Consider the following 16,319-nt stretch of genomic DNA (forward strand, 5'->3'; position numbering starts at 1 on the left):
TCAGAGAGAAATGTTTTCTTCTTAGCTATCATTACCTTGGCTTTTGTTATGACCACTGAACTTGAGTCCTGACTAATACAGAGTAACTGGGGAATGACTTTAAATTGGGTGTTAGGGCAGGGTTTCCGAGGAAGTGACGTGTCAGCCAAGATCTTAACAATAAAAAGGAGACAGCCACACAGATTCTGGGGAAAAGCATTCCAGGCATGGGGGACCACTGCTGCAAAGCTCTGAGACTCCACTAGACTTCTGTGTAATGAGGCAGACCTGGTCAGTCATGGTGCCACATCTCCCATGCCATTGTTGATGGTGACTGAATGAAGAGGCTGGTTCATATGACCTGAGTGGGGCCAGTCAGAGAGCTCCAGAGATTTGTCGTGAATGACGGGAGAGGGTCTTTCTTTGGGATTGTAAGTCATAAGGACCATTTAAGGATCCTGTGGCTGTCAAGTGGCAAAAACCTATCTTAGAATAAAGCCAAGCTGAGGCAACCATATAAGAACTATGAAGAGACATAGCCTCTATGACAGCCTTTAACCCTAGACCCAAGCACACCTGACCTTATTGAAATCCAGTTATAAAAACCAATCATTTACTTTTTTGCTACTGAATTGGATTCTGTCACTTGCAACCATAAGTATCTGGAATATGGGACGCTGGAAGTCACAGGCCCTTATATGTGGAATTGGCACAGTCCATGTAGGCTATGGGGTATGGGGCAGGTCAGGAGTCCTCCTTTCCTAGCTGGGGAATTGTTAGTAAAGTGGTTGGTTGAAATACCTGTTGTTTTTGGGGACCCTCAACCATTTGCCCACTGAAGGTGTAGTTTTAGGGATCGTAGTAGAAAATAGAAAAGTGAGATTGGGGAGCGCCTTGGGTGGCTCAGTCGGTTGAGCGTCCGACTTCAGCTCAGGTCATGATCTCACGGTTTGTGAGTTCGAGCCCCGTGTCGGGCTCTGTGCTGACAGCTCAGAGCCTGGAGCCTGCTTTGGATTCTGTGTCTCCTCCACTCTCTGCCCTTCCCATGCTCATGCTGTCTCTCAATAATAAACAAAAAAAAAGAAGTGAGATTGGTGGAATGTATTGGCTATTTGTTGTGGCCTTTAGGAAGGACCTACAAGAAACAGACAAGCTACCATCTAAGCAGGCACATCAGAGGGAAATAAAGTCAAGTCTCATTAAGAGAGGCCCTGAATGCTCACCAACTGCCTGTGATGCTTAGAAGTCTGAGAATATGCCTTGCCAATTGTGAAAGCTGAGTTCTCTCTGCACAAGGATAAAATTACGACTAGCAAGAGCAGGGCACGTAGCAGGAAGACTGGGACTGTGGAGGAACTAGATCCTTCAGGATCACCTAAACCCCTTCAGCTTGCCTGCCTGGCCATTGCCTCTGGAAACAAAACAGTGGGGCTGGAGCAGATACTAGGTGGCTTCTGACGACAAATCCTGACTTCAGAGGGCACCACTGCACATAGACCATGATGCCTGAAGGCAGCTCAGCCCTTGGTGTACCCCCTTGAATAGCATCATGTTAGATCCCTAATTTATCTGTTCACTAGGAGATGGTGTGCACAGTGGTTAAAGGTAGAGGCCTTGGAGTTGAGCTATGTGGGTTCAAATTCTACTTCTAACCAGAAGTGTTTTCAGTGATGGGGTTCTAGATCCAGTTCTGCTACAACTTGAGTGGCCCTGGGTGAGTCATCAACTCTCTAGGTATAGCTCCCTCACTGCAAACCCAAGCTAAATTTAGGACTCCCCCTCTACCCTCTCTCCCAAGCTTTCCCATCTTAGTAAATGGCCCATCAGCCGCCAGGAGCTCAAACCAAGTTTATCCTTCCCAAGAAATCGACCTCCTAAATCCATTCCCCTCTTCACCCCCTCTGTCACCACTCCAGTCCAGGCTACAAAATCTCTCCTCTGCGCTTTGCCAGTGCTGTCAAATGTTTTCATCAAATGCAAAATCAGAGTGCATCGTTCGCCTGCTTAAAATCCTTCAGATGGCTTTCCTTTCTCTTGGAATAGGGTCTGGAAAGGCTTCCATCTTCCTTACACATGGCTTTTGACCCCCGCATGGCTTGGCCCTGGTCTTTTTGCCCTTCACTGTGCTCCAGCCACACCTGCTTTGTGTTCTAGCTCATTCTAGACATGGAGTTCCTTCTGCCCGGAGTGCTCTTAGCTTGGCTGCTTATCCTTCAGGTCAAGGGTTAAATGTCAGCCTCTCAGGGAAGCATTTTCTGACCCTTCAAACCCAGTTAGGTCCTGGTGACCTTCACAGCGCCCATCACATCACCGGTGACACATCGACCTCCTGGTTCTCCTCACGGAGACTCACCATCATTCCGCTTAACGTTTACTTCTGGGGGAGTCTGGGACATATGCAGAGTGGTTTGCCTCCTGTGGAGTTTGTACCTAAAGAGCAAGGTCTGTCTCCTGCCTCTCTGTGCTGACAAGAACCAGGCCTCATATTGGCCTGGCAATGATGAGTCTGGGATGGTGCTGAAGAACATTCCCTTTCATACTAATCAGAAATGAGCTCAGGGGTCAGGGGCCAAGGGGCCAGGAGATAAGAAGCTAAGAGGCTAACACAGCCAAAGGTTCTGGTCTGGTCAGAACCTTGAGGCCCATCAGTGGCTCATCTCTAATTAGAGCTCCAGGCTCTGGCTCCTTGAAAGGTGAAGCTTTAGGACTCTTCAAGCCCTGGTTTTGGCTGGCCACCTCCCCAAAGGACAGGGTGAGATCGGGTCCTTATTTAGGTCAGCCGCAGCTCTGACTCAACCAGGAGTCAGAGGAGACTGGTCTGTCTACAGGAGCTGCCGGGAGTTCGTAATTGTACTACTTAAAATGGATTGTACTGCTTTAAGGTCTGAATTGAACCTGCTTTGGCCCGAGATTTGGGATTTCTTGTCACTTTGCAGATGGGCAGGGAGACTTGCAAAATGGCCCCTCTATAGCCAGGCCTTAACCTTTCCTAAGAGGAACATTATGCCGTGAGTCTCGGAAGAATGAAAGCATGCATCCAGGCACTCAAGCCAGAAACCCATGAGGGCACCCTTGTTTCCTCTCGTTCCCTAGACTTAAAAAGCTCAGGCAAAATCTGCTAATTCTGCCTGAATTAATGTATCCTGAATACTTCTACTCCTTCCTGCCTCTGCTGCCACCACCCTGGTCCAGGCCAGTGTCAGTGCTCTCTGGGGTCTACGAGAGCCTCCCAACCAGCCTCTTTCTCACGCTTCCTTTTTTTCATGGCAACAGAATGTGGGAAAGTGGAACACACATAACTCCTGGTTAAGATCCTTCAGATGGCTTTCTATCAAATGCAAAATAAGACCAAGCTTCTTACAAGGCACAGGGCCTACCTTTCCAGCCTCCGGTCCGGTCAATCACCCTCCTCTTCCTCACCCTGCTCCCAGGAGCCCTGCCAAGCTCCTCCCACTGCAGGACCTTTGCACACTTTGTGTCATTCTTGCAGCTTCTGGTGCACTTGCCTCTGTTCTCTGGGAGGATCCCTTCTTGTCCCTTGGCCTCAGGGAGGGCTTCTCGACCACACTCTCGAGACACACCCATGGTCTGTTATTTTTGGTGTCAGACCCTTTCTTTCCTTCAAAGCGCTTATTACAACTTGTAACTGCTTTGTTTTCTCATTGTTGTCTGTCTCCCTATTATCCCTGCATAGATTTCATATACAGAGACAGGCTGAGGTCTGTCCTGCTATATCCCCAGTACCCAGCATTGTGTCTGGGCACCGGGCAGATGTTCTCAAAAATTTTCTCGACAGAAAAGCCTTTTTGGTGGTGGCATCTTGAACAGCCAGGGACTCTCTCTTTGCTTCTGAACTTTGATCTTCAGAAGGCAGCGTTTCTGCTCATGAACAAGTAACTCTTCTCTGGGTATATGGCTCAAAGCAGACGATCTCAGGCAGCCTGGCAACATGAACCCAGGTGGGAAGCACCTTCTGGAGGAATCGTGGCAAATCTCAAGTCTAAACCCGAAGATGTCAATCTAGGCCTCTGTCCCAGGGCCCAGCTATGCTGCCAGAGGCCTCGGGCTTTCCAGAGCTTCTCATGATTCAAGATGCAACCGCCCTCCTCTTTCCCTAATGCTCCAAGCCCCTCTCCCGGGCCCTGCCAAGCCTGTGCCCTTGGCTCCCGGTAGCTTTCAAGATGAAGCCACGCCAGAAGAAGGAGCTGGGGTGGTGGAAGAGGGCCTCAGGGATGACTCAGGGGAGGGGCAGGGAAGCCCGGGATGGCCGGTGAGACTCGAGTGGTGGGATCTGGCATGCTGGCAGAAAGCACCTACCAGCATGTGAATAGGAAGAGCGCGCGGGCACAGTTCTAAAGCAGCATTTACTTTGGTTTTCACTTCTCCAAGGCCCCGGGACCTTTTAGAAGTTATGGGGTCTTGTAGGCCGTCTCCATCACTCCTCCTTCAGCCACTGCAATAGCTGAGGCGTGTAGTAGGTGATGATGATGTCGGCACCTGTCGGGGGACAGAGGCAGGAAGTGGGGAGAGGCCAGGCATCAGCTCTGGGCACACCTTCCGGGAGATGAGGGCCAAGGGTGGGGGAGGCGACTACCATGAAGAGGCACAGCCTGTGGGCGTCACAACAGGAGACTGAGCCCAGCTCCGGTCAGTTAAGGCTCTGCACACTGTGTAACCCTGGGCAAGTCATTTTCTCTTACTGGGCCTCAGTTTGCCAACGGATAAAATGCACGACGGGAGAAATAAGTAAGTTATAAGTGCCCTTCTGATGCTGTGCACACCAACAAAACCAGTTCCCGTTTACGGAGTGGTGAGCATTTGCTGATTATACATATCATCTCATTTAATCCTCCTGACAGCCATGCATCAGGTACTTTTTATCCCCAGTTTATAGACAAGGACACTGAGGTTCACAGAAGTGGCTTGGCTGAGGTCTCAAAACCAAAATGTAAATAGCCAGCTCTGCTGTCTTCACTGTTCCATGTTCTGTTCTGCAATTCCATATCCCCTCCTCACCCTGTGTTTCTTTACATCGCTGGTATTTCCAGGCATAAGGCTCTAGGCTGTCTCGTGACTTTATTTCCCTTTCTAGGCAAAGTGCCCATCAGCCCCGTGGCACAGGTCAAAAACCCCCAGCCCGGCCTGTTTACCTGCGCGGCGAAAGGCGGTCATGGCCTCCAGCACAGCGGCCTTGAGATCAAATGCCCCGGCCCGGGCTCCGTGCCACAGCATGGCGAACTCTCCAGAAACATGGTACACAGCAAGCGGGAGCTCAGGGTGCTGAAGAAAAGCAGCGGTGGGTACATGAATTGAAGTGGAATGGTGGCGTGCCTCCAGGAATGTCCCTCCCTGCTCGACCTGTGAGCATCTGGAGCCCCATCCCCTGTGTCACTGCTGCTGGCAGCCTGGCCCATTCTTCTTCTTCTTCTTTTTTTTTTTAAATAATGTTTATATTTTTGTTTGAGAGAGAGAGGAAGAGGGAGGGAGGGAGGGGCAGAGAGAGAGGGAGAGAATCCCAAGCAGGCTCCGTGCTCAGGGCAGAGCCCGACAAGGGGCTCGATCCCATGACCGCGAGATCATGACCTGAGCCCAAATCAAGAGTCAGACGTTTAACCAACTGAGCCACACAGGTGCCCCTAGCCTGGTCCCTTCTCGAACTGTGAAAGCATAGCTGCTCAAAGGCCCCTGTGAGCCCCGGGGCCGATGCCCGTGGGGGTTCCGAGGCATGGATGTGGTGGAAGGATTCCTATTCAGGGGCCGACTGCTCTGAACTCAGAGTCTGCAGTCTCCCAGTCTGAGGTCCCAGAGTCTGTGGACAAACTCGCTCATTTCCCTGAGCCTCTTCTCTCTGCTGGTCTCTGCTCCGTCTGCTCACCTTGTCCTTCACCTCTCGCACGATGTCCAGGTAGGGCATTCCTGGCTTGACCATGAGCATGTCGGCTCCTTCCCGCACATCCCGCGCCTGAGGGATGAAGTACTGTGTGGGTAGTGCCCGGGAGGCGAGCTGGGAGGGGGACGGGCCAGGTGGGGCTCGAGGTCTGGTCACTCACCACTGCTCGGAGGGCCAGGCCCCGTGCTCCTGGCGGCAGCTGGTAGCAGCGGCGATCTCCAAAAGCTGGGCTTGACTGGGCCGCGTCCCTGGGAAGCAGAGGCATCAGGGTGGGCGCCAGCTCTACGCTGATGGGTCAGGGGTTTGAGAGCAGGCCCCTGCCAATCCCCACTTACCGGAAAGGTCCATAGAAACAGGATGCAAATTTGGCGCTATAGCTCATCACTGATACCTACAGGGAGAAAGTGGGGGTCAGGGTTCAGGCAGCTCTTTCCAGATGTGTCAGGGTGAAGTGACAGGGAGAGAAAGGATGTAGGCTGGGAAGCAGAGTGCCCGCGGTCTAGTCCCATTAAAGCTCTGGGCCTTGGTTTCCCCATGTGAGGTGCAGAGGTTGAGATGGATCCCAAAGGCCTCGTCCAGTGCTGTTTTCACTTCTGTGATTCTTTTTTTTTAAGTTTTTAAACTTATTTTATTTTTGAGAGAGAGAGAGAGAGAGAGTGTGTGTGTGCGCAAGGGGCAGAGAGAAAGAGAGAAAGAGAGAGAGAGAGAGAGAGAGAGAGAGAGAATTCCAAGCAGGCTCCACGGTGTCAGCACAAGGCCTGACACGGGGCTTGAACCCACGAACTGTGAGATCACGACCTGAGCCGAAATCAAGAGTCGGATGCCTGACTGAGCCACCCAGGTGCCTTTCACTTCTGTGATTCTTAGCACATGTGGGGACAGGGCTGGTCCAGGCTGTCTCCTTGCCCTCCCCACACCCGTTGCCACACTCCCCACCCTACCCTGTTGCCAAGTCCATGTGCCATCAGGGCCTCCTTGATGGCTTCCACACGTCCGTCCATCATGTCCGATGGGGCTACCACCTGACATCCTGAGGGGCAGAGGGTGGCCTTGAGAACTCCGGGACCCCCGTATCCACTCTGCCACCTCCCTGACCCGGGGCTGCTCATCTCTGCCGGAGGCTCACTCACCTGCCTTGGCATAGGCGAGTGCTACTTCTGCCAGCCGCTGGCGGCTCTCCTCGGCCTGGAATGTGCCGTTCTTGCCCAGGAGCCCTGCAGGACAGACGGCCGGGTTTGGGGGAGCGTCTAGGTCCCTGGCCTATCCCACCTGCAGGAGGTCTCGGGCAGCAGGGCTTGGGGAGGCGGGGGAAGCTCACCACAGTGACCGTGAGAGGTGTAGGGACACAAGCAGACATCACAGGCCACCAGGAGGCTGGGGAACGTCTTGCGCAACAAGCGGATCGCCTCGACGGCTGGGGAGTCCTCAGAGTCGGCTGCAGAGCCCCGTTCGTCCTAGTGGCCGGGGAATGACAAAGCGGTAAGTCTGTGACCTGAAGCCCTCCGGAGGCAGGACGGCCAGACCTCACGGACCACCCGGCTCCCTGCGTGGGGACGCAGTAAGGACTGTCTCCATTTTGCACAGGGCACTTGACCTACCCGGTCAGGGTGTCACAGCCCTACTAGGCTTCCTGTCCCTCCATGGGTGCAGTCATTAGACAGGGGCAGTGTCCACTCACCCAGGCCCCAGGGCCAGCACGTGGCGGTAATGAGAGTGTGGTCAGCATGGAACCTCAGCTCACCCTCATGCCTCCCTCCCTTCCCCTCCCCTCCAACTCTGCTTCTGGTTCTCTCCACCTTAGGGACTCTGCTGGGGACTCCAAAGACCAGGACGCAGCGCAGGCCCTCTTCCACCAGGGGCTTCAGCATCTCTTCCAGCCGGTTCACACCATATCTGCATGGGGGTGGGGCGGAGGGCCCGAAATGAGGTAGGTCCCAGGCAAGGGGTCCCCTCACCTGTCTGTTAAGAGCCAAGTTGCACATGGCACCAGGATGGCTCAAGCCCCACAATACAGGGAGGGGTAGGAATGCACCCACCAAACAGATGGGAAAACAGAGGCCTGCAGAAGCAGAGCTATGGAATTTAGCTCTGGAAGGCCCCTCCAAGGTTCTCGCTGAACTCCCATTTGCAGTCCAGCTCCCCCTGCAATAGACTCTGCTATGACATCTCTGGTGATGAATGGATCGCTCGTCCCTTTATGAGGCTGCCTCTTGTGTTGTGGAGCAACTCTGTCCCTGAGAAAACCCTTCTCTCTACTGGGCTGGGGAGCTTCTCCAGATCTATCTCTTGGGTCTGCTTCCTGGCACCTCCACCTGGGAAATCTCTCCCTCCATCCTCCCCTGGCCCTCCCCACCACGTCCCCTACCTGGCCACTCCCGGGAGGCTGTCGATGGGCTGTACGTCATCAGGAATGTCCCTGCAAGAGCGGGGAGGGGTGGGCTATGGACTGGTGGCTGTGGGAAGGGCCAGTGGCGAGGGAGTGACCAGGAGGGATGGCTGGGGAGATGGGAAGGAGTAGAGAAGTGGGGACGGTGGGAGGAGGCTGGGGTCCAGTGTCTGGTTCCCTGCCTGGCCAAGCCCAGGGCCTGAAATAGTAACAGGAACGACAAAAGAGTGACAGTGACAACAGAAGCGACTGGACTAAAAGAACAGTAATCACAGGAAGGAGTCAAATAGCTAAGAACTTGGACTCTAAAGTCAGCAGGCCCTCGCTGCCCTCCCAGCCACTTACTGGCTGGGTGACCTTGGCCAACTTGTACCATGTCTCTTTGAGGCCAGGCCCTTCATCTGTATTTGGGTGGATTCGTTCATTGATTCAACAAATATCGAGCATTTATTATGTGCCAGGTACTGTTTACTCTCTGGAGATACAAACTGAACAAAACAGACACAAATCCCTGCCCTCGTGGAGATGACACTCTAGGGAATAATAGCCATACCTTCCTCACACAAATACTGTCAGGACTGAATGAGAGAATACATGTAGGTGCTTAGCATAGTACCCGGTACACAGTAAGCACTCAATAAATGTCAGCCATTGCTATTATTTTTTTTTTTTTTCAACGTTTTTTATTTATTTTTGGGACAGAGAGGGACAGAGCATGAACGGGGGAGGGGCAGAGAGAGAGGGAGACACAGAATCGGAAACAGGCTCCAGGCTCCGAGCCATCAGCCCAGAGCCTGACGCGGGGCTCGAACTCACGGACTGCGAGATCGTGACCTGGCTGAAGTCGGACGCTTAACCGACTGCGCCACCCAGGCGCCCCGAGCCATTGCTATTATTAATAATCACGGCTGCCACCTCTTACATGTACATAGCTCTTTACAAATCTACAGAATGCCTTCTCAGCTTCTGTCTTGTTGCAAAAGCTCAGGATGGCAGGCTGGGGTTATTATTCTTATTTTCCAAATGGGGAAGACTGAGTTCTTTCAAGGTTTGTTTGGTTCCTAAAACTTGTCCTTAACCCACTCTCAATCTCTCTCTCTTTTTCACACACACACATACACACACACACACACTCTCTCTCTCTCTCTCTCTCAAACACACACACACACACACACACACACACACACACACACAGATCAGAGACCTGGACCATTCCTGGGACTCACGTGACAAAGATGGGGTAGATGAGGTTGGAGGCGCTGAGGGTGGCGGTGGCCGTCTGCCAGGCGCGAAGCAGCGGGTGGAAGTAGCCGCTGTGCAGAACCGACTGGGGCTGCATGGTGGGCAGAGCAATAGGCAGCCAGCTGGTTGAAACCGAGGGCTCCCGAGGTGTCTGCTGTGCCCTCAGCTCTGTGTACAGCTCTGGGGGACAAGAGGAGGCACATGAGACATGGTCCCTGTCTCCAGGAGATGGCCAACCCCCCCTCCCCCCCCCCCCCCCCCCGCCAAGCTCTTCCAGATTTCTGCTTCCGCTGCTTTCTGGCCAGCGCACCTCCGATGTGGTTCACCAAGGCCTGCCGGTCTACGACGAGGTAAGTAGAGAAAAAGAAGTAGGTCCTTCGGACACTCTCCTGGCTACTGGAACCTAATAACATAGGGTTTGGACTTGTGTTTTATATGGTCTCTCTCTTTTTCTCAAATAACATTTCTCCAGCAATTCAATTTTATTTTATTGTATGTTATTCAAGGAAATCAATCTGTGATGGATTAGAAATTAGGATGAGAAGCACTGATATAGCCAACATTTAAACTTTGTTTATTCCATGAAAAATGTTCATGTGCTTGGCAGAAATTTTAGATAAGCAAAAAGAGAAAAATCTCCTGTAATTCTACCTCTAGAGAAAAGCACCATTAACACCTCGGTACGGAGACTTCTGGCCAGGCGACTTCTGGCCTGGCGCAACACACACTAAGAGGATTAAATAGCACCTGACAGACAGACTGGCAGACAGAACTCCTGTAGAGTGGCCACGGAAGCTGTCTTTTCCAGCCTCACAGCCTCCTGCTGCTCCCCAAGCACAAGCCGCATTTGGCCTTGGCCACTTTCTGGAAGGTTTCTGTCCCCTTTACCTAGAAGGTTTGTGCTCTCTCCACAACCTCCTCGCCCCCAAATCCTACCAGGTGCCCCTTCTTCCCTCTCCCACTAAGCCTCTCTTGCCCAGATCCTAATCTCTCTTATGTAACAGCTCTTTGTGGATCTAACTTATGTCATTCCAGTAGACAGTGCTTCTGCAGGGCATGGTCCACAGTGAGTTCACTTCTGCCCTCCTCCCCACCCCCCAGCACTCTGCCACACAGTAAATGTTTAACGACATGAAGTATAAGACAATATGCCCTAATGCCAAGTAAGTGGTGTAAGACAGAAGGAAGCTGGGGCATTACCACACCTACGACATGCCAGGCCACGCTGGGCACTTGTACACATGATTTCTCATTAAGGTGGCACTATAGTCCAGGCGGTAGGGTGGATGGAGTACCTCTCAGAGAGGAACCACCACAAGCGTACCAGGAGTTCCAATGTGAGTTTAGAGGTTGGAAGAAGCTCGTTGGAGGAAGACAGGGGCTTAAATTTGGATGTTTCGGGATGAGTGGGTTCAGCTTGGCAGAGGGAAAGGGGCGAATGTTCCCTCAGAAAGGGAAGTGAGGGGCAAAGGTGGGGAAGGAGGAAAGGCTGTTCTGAGGGCTGAGAAGACAATTGAAGATGTGTGTCCTAGGGAGGGGACAAAGGGAGGCCAGAATGAGGACAGGGAAGATGGGGTAGGGGAGGGAGGTGGAGGTGGGGAGGTGGGAGTAGCCTAGTCAGAGCCTGGCTTTAGGAAGATAACTCTTGCAGGCTGAGAAGAGGAGCACAGAGACTGTGGGGGTAGATGGGAGGAAAAGGAAGGGCCACTGTAAGGCAGCCAAGAGTCAGTCTCTTGGGACGGATGCTCTGAGCTTCCGTGACCCAGATGGCAATGGAGACAGGGACAAGGCAGGAAGAGGGTGGTGGGGAGCTGAGTTTTTGGAGGTGCCTGGGACAATACTCAGTAGCCAAGTAGGGGGGAAAAAAAGAGCCACCAGTCTCTCCTTGTATGAATGGACCTCAAGGCCCAGGGAAGGGCAAGGACTTACCCAAGGTTACACTTAGCAAGTTAAGAGGCTAAAACAGTAGGGCTAGAAATCTAGTGTGTCAATTCCTAGGCGGAGAATGGGGGATGGGGGTCCTTGAGTACGCTGATAATGCCTTTCTCTTAGGTCCTTTTAGCCCCCCTCCCAACCAGCTCAGGGACCCATTTTATCCAATTCTCCTCCTTGGCAGGGCTGGGGTTATCAGGAGCCACACAAGGACCCACCCTACTACCACACCCCTCGGCCAACCACATCATTGGACACAGAGGCGAGTCAGGTCTCCCCAGTGATGTCCTAGCCCCTAAATGAGCAATCAGTCATTCAGCAGATGCAAAGTCCTAAGTGCCCATTTTGTGCAAGACTTTGCTGTCAGGTCTGCTAGGGGTTAGCTCAGCTCAGAAAGGTTAAGTCCTCTGCCTAAGACCACGCAGCTGGTTAGTAATGGGCCAGAATTTGAATCTGTTTTAGACAATGAGTATAGGGTTTTATCTACCGTACCCATAAACACTTGATAAACACTTGATTCAACAGGCATCTCTCTGTCTGTACTACCTTTGCCTTGTGCGTGGGAGAGATGGATAGGCAAGAGAAAAGATACTGAGCGTACGTTATGTGCTGGGCACTGGACCAGGTACCTTTACATGTATCTCATCTAACCGCAGTGGTCCTTCCAACTTTTAGTGATAAGGAAACGGAGGCTCGGAGAGGTTAAGTGACTTGTTTGGAGCCCAGTCAGATTTTGAACGTGCCTCTGATTCACCTCCTAGAGAACAAATTTGTAGCAGGACCCTGGCTTCTGGAATCCAAAGCTGCATTCCACTGACCTCAACTCCCCATCTACTTTAGAAGGCGGGGCCAGCAAATGCCTTCTGCTTATCAGAAGCAGCACAGCAGGGCAGCCAAGGTGCTTTGCAGCCCAAATTTTACAAGGAGGCTGGGAGGTTGGGGGCGGGGGCAAGGGTGAGAGGGTTGAGGGGGAGGCCTCACTAGGGCACAACCATTTGTGTCTGTTTCTTCTTCCTTTTTTTTTTTTTTTTTTAAATGTTTATTCATTTTGAGAGAGAGAGCCAGAGAGAGCAAGAGAGAGTGAGAGTGCACACGAGCGTGAGCTGGGGAGGGGCAGAGAGAGAGAATCCTACGCAGGCTCCGTGCTGACAGCACAGAGCCCAACACGGGGCTCGATCTCACGAACTGTGAGATCATGACCTGAGCCAAAATCAGGAGTCGGCCGCTTAACCATCTGAGCCACCAAGGTACCCCTGCATCTGTTTCTTTAATTTTAGGATTAGGGAGAGATTTGATTTGGGAAACGGGTGTCAGTGCTGAGAAAATTAGAAAGTTGAGAATCACCAATCCTGTCCATTTCTTACATTCTGATGTGGAAAACGAGGTGCAGAGAGGTGACAGGACTTGTTTGACATCACACAAGGTACAGAGCCGGGCTTGACCATGAGTCTCCAGCCTTCTAGTCCAATGCCCTGTCACCTACACCACACACTGTCATTCTGTTACAACAGGCACTTAATAACTAAATATTTGTGGAATAGAAAAACAGCCTCTAAGCCAGAGTTGCCTGTTTGCAGAGCCAAATCCATGCCAAGGTTTTGCTTTGCAAAAAGTCTCTCAAGACTGGGAGATTTCCACACATTTGGGAGGGCACTTCTTCCAAATCAAGGGACCTGCAAGCCACAGCTTAAATCCTGTGACACCTCAAAGACAATGGCAAGTCACCGTGGGATTCACCACGGGACCACCTATGCTCACCCACATTAGAGCAGGTTAGCTTAGCTGGAAGGCAGCAGCACAGGGTGGTGTAGAGAGAACCTTGTTTCAGGGTCATAGAGGCCCAGGTCTGATCTGTGCTGTGTGGGTGACTTCAGGGAAGGTTGCTGGCCTTTCAGGGCCTTCATTTCATAATCTATAAAATGGGAATGATACTACCAAACCTGCAAAGCTGTGGAAATTAGATTAGAGATAGTTAGGAGGTACGTGCCTGGCACCAGGTAGCAGCACAGTAAACGTGTAGCTACTTTTATCATCATTCGGAGCAGAACTGAACTGGAAGGAGATCTGGAGTGAGCCCAGCAGTGTCTTCCCCACCACACCCAGAAGGGAGAACTTGCACTCAAACCTGTGTGGCTGCAGGGTCTTCTGAGATACCACACAGACGCTACCGTAGAGGGTGGACTAGATGTTAATCTATGGGAGGCGCCTGTGTCTCCAGGAGCCAAGGATGGCTTCGTGCAAGAGGTAGTTCTGCAGACTGATTATGAAGGTACTTCCTTCCTTTAACTAAGTTGGGACCTGAGAGCTGCCAGAATGGGGGTGAGGGGGTGGGTCAGAAGGAGCTGCAAGGCCTGAACTTCCCATGTTATGCTCTGCTGAGGATTTCAGAGGCTGTGCTCTTGGCGCAGAGGGTGGGGAACTGCTGCCAGCTCTGGCAGGCTCTGCCACTAGTTGGGGAGGAGGCAGTCAGGAGGGCCAACTAAGTAGAAGGTGGCCAGGGCTGAGAAATCCAAAGCCCCAGAAGGGCCCAGGACAGCAGCTGTCAGGCAGTTCTGAAAAGGGACCAACTAACCAGCATTTCCTGAATATCTACCCTGAGCCACCCCAGTGCTGGATACAGGGATTAAAGAGAAGCAGGAGACCTAGGCCTTGACCTAGGGCTTTGAAGAGCCCAGCCTCTTCTGGGCTTAGCCATTTGGAGCTACAACGAGAATCAGCCAGTTCCACAGACTCCTAGAATATCTTGTCTAAGCGGCTCCTTAAAGCTTGTTGATTACATCATCGAAATAATGGTGAACTGGGCTCAGAGAAAGGCAGACACTGGCTCAAGATCTCGCAAGGGGTCAGTGGCAGATCTGGGCCTAGAATCCAGGTCTCTAGCAGCCCAGTTCTCAGTGCCCCCCATTAGCCCTTGCTACTTTAAGTATAGATCTCAAAGCTGCTTACCAGCAGAGTTGGGCTTGTGGAGAACTCTGAATGAAATAGGGGGGTATGAGGAAGGAGGCAGAACGTTGACTCTGGACTTGGCTACAGCTGACAGCCTGATGGTTAAGCGCGTGGGATTTGGAGACGGTAGACATGGGTTCAAATCCTGGTTCTGTCACTTTTCAGCTGTGCGATCTCAGTTTCGTATCTGGCAAATGGGGACTTGAACCGACCTCAACGGGCTTTTGTAGCCTTAATGGGCCAATGGATGTGACTTATGTATAAATCTAGCACAAAGCGACTGTTACTGTCTCCACTTCCCTCCTCCTCCCCGCCCCCCCCCCCCCCCATCCTTCAAGGCACCTCAGGCTCTGCACTGATAGAGAACGCACCAAGGGTCTCCAAGGGAGTGGACCCCAGAGAGGAGATGCAGAGCCCGGAGCCGGGCCCCCAATGGCTACATCCCCGCGGAGACCCCAATCCTGGGTGCAGCAAGGCAATCTAAACAAGGGCCCCACAAGGACTCTGCCCCCGGCTGCACCGCCAGCGCTTTAGGCGCACGGCACATTTGGGTCTGGGGACAAGGGACTCTTGGTGCCACAGCCTCCACCTCCAAGTCCGCCGTCTCCCCGAGTCCGGCCCCCACTCACCTGGCTCCTCAAGGGCCGCTCCCGCCACCGCCGTAGCTCGTTTTAGTCTCCCGGGGCCCACGTGGGGGCGGGGCAGCTCACCCGGAAGCATCTCCCCCCCTTGCAGCCCGCCCCAATCAGCGTTAAGGCCACGCCCCCTACGGGCAATGGGCTGGCGGGCTGGTCAGCTCCGGCCTCGGCCCCGCCCACACTCATCGAGGCCTGGCCAATCAGGTGTGCGAAAGGGCAGGAGGGCCCTCGTTTCCCTCCCCCCTCCTCCTTGCTCCTTACTTGGGGCCGGAGCTTGGGTAGCGGAAGGACAGTGGGGTCCTATGTGGGGGCGTAGAGGAGGTGCAGTAGGGGTCCCTGAGAGTCGGGCTCCGATGCGGTTACAGCCCTGAGGTTCTCTTTACAGTTTTCCTTTAACCAGGCTAGTGCATACTTGGCGCTGGTTAATCGTTGAAAGAATAATTGGATGTCAAGGACATTAAAACAACACCTTAATACCGAAAACAATAGCTACGTCCATTTTTGCAGACTGAGTGTTTTAAAGCTGTTGAGTTCAGCACCAGGCGGCCTTCCAGGTTTTCAGAGGAAAATTTATTCCAGTGTAATTACTCAGAGCCTGCTCTGTGCCATGGATTGAGAGAGGTGATGTGAAAAGACATGGGCATTCCGGAAAAGCTCTAAGTCTGATAGGGGCATCGGGCCAGTCTAGGATGGGTACAATGCGACATTTGACCAAAGGTCTGTGCGCGGTTTGGGCAGAATATGTGCAGGGGCAGGAGGGAACCAATGAGGCTTATGGGGCTTGGGTGAACTGGTAGGATTTGGGTGAATGAAGTAGGGGGTGGAGATCAATACTCTAGCAAAGGAATGCCCTTATCAGGGTGCACTAGGGATTATAGAAAAGCTGACTTTGACTTGTAGAGGAGGCCAGTGAGTTGGTTGTATTACACTTACTCTCACTCTCAGATTTTATTTCTCAAAATTGGTACCCGGAACCCGTTTTATACCTCTTTACATTCCAAGTTAAATAGGCAGAGAGGCTTAATGCTAGGGAAATATGAGACCTGTGTAGCTTCCAGCTACTAGAGTTCTGATCTGTGGTCAAATAAGGGAGGTGGGACAATGAGGTCATATTTTTTGTGCATTTAAGAGTCAGGGACACGGGGCGCCTGGGTGGCTCAGTCGGTTGAGTGGCCGGCTTCGGCTCAGGTCATGATTTCACAGTCGGTGAGTTTGAGCCCCGAGTCGGGCTCTGTGCTGACAGCTCAGAGCCTGGAGCCTGTTTCAGATTCTGTGTCTTCCTCTCTCTGACCCTCCCCCATTCATG

At 52.5% G+C, this 16,319-nt stretch overlaps 1 protein-coding gene across 4 annotated transcripts; it reads right to left on the reverse strand.

Annotated features, from left to right (window-relative positions):
* Nucleotides 1-993: 993 nt before the first annotated feature.
* On the reverse strand, nucleotides 994-15,051 carry ALAD (aminolevulinate dehydratase). 4 transcript variants are annotated; one of them, XM_042913236.1, is made up of 12 exons: nucleotides 15,005-15,051; nucleotides 9,482-9,677; nucleotides 8,235-8,285; nucleotides 7,666-7,762; nucleotides 7,188-7,323; nucleotides 7,000-7,083; nucleotides 6,811-6,899; nucleotides 6,205-6,260; nucleotides 6,030-6,117; nucleotides 5,855-5,941; nucleotides 5,130-5,259; nucleotides 994-4,476 (listed from the first exon to the last, which is right to left on the reverse strand). In XM_042913236.1, the coding sequence occupies exons 2-12, from the start codon at nucleotides 9,592-9,594 to the stop codon at nucleotides 4,415-4,417; spliced, it is 993 nt and encodes a 330-aa protein (XP_042769170.1). In that variant the 5' UTR covers nucleotides 9,595-9,677; nucleotides 15,005-15,051; the 3' UTR covers nucleotides 994-4,414. The 4 variants fall into 4 exon arrangements, with proteins under 4 accessions (XP_042769170.1, XP_042769171.1, XP_042769168.1 ...); XM_042913237.1 differs by lacking the exon at nucleotides 15,005-15,051 and adding an exon at nucleotides 14,376-14,622; XM_042913234.1 differs by lacking the exon at nucleotides 15,005-15,051 and adding an exon at nucleotides 9,808-9,953.
* Nucleotides 15,052-16,319: the final 1,268 nt, after the last annotated feature.

Source organism: Panthera leo, chromosome D4 (genome assembly GCF_018350215.1).
Source record: "Panthera leo isolate Ple1 chromosome D4, P.leo_Ple1_pat1.1, whole genome shotgun sequence".
Taxonomy (NCBI): Eukaryota; Metazoa; Chordata; class Mammalia; order Carnivora; family Felidae; genus Panthera; species Panthera leo.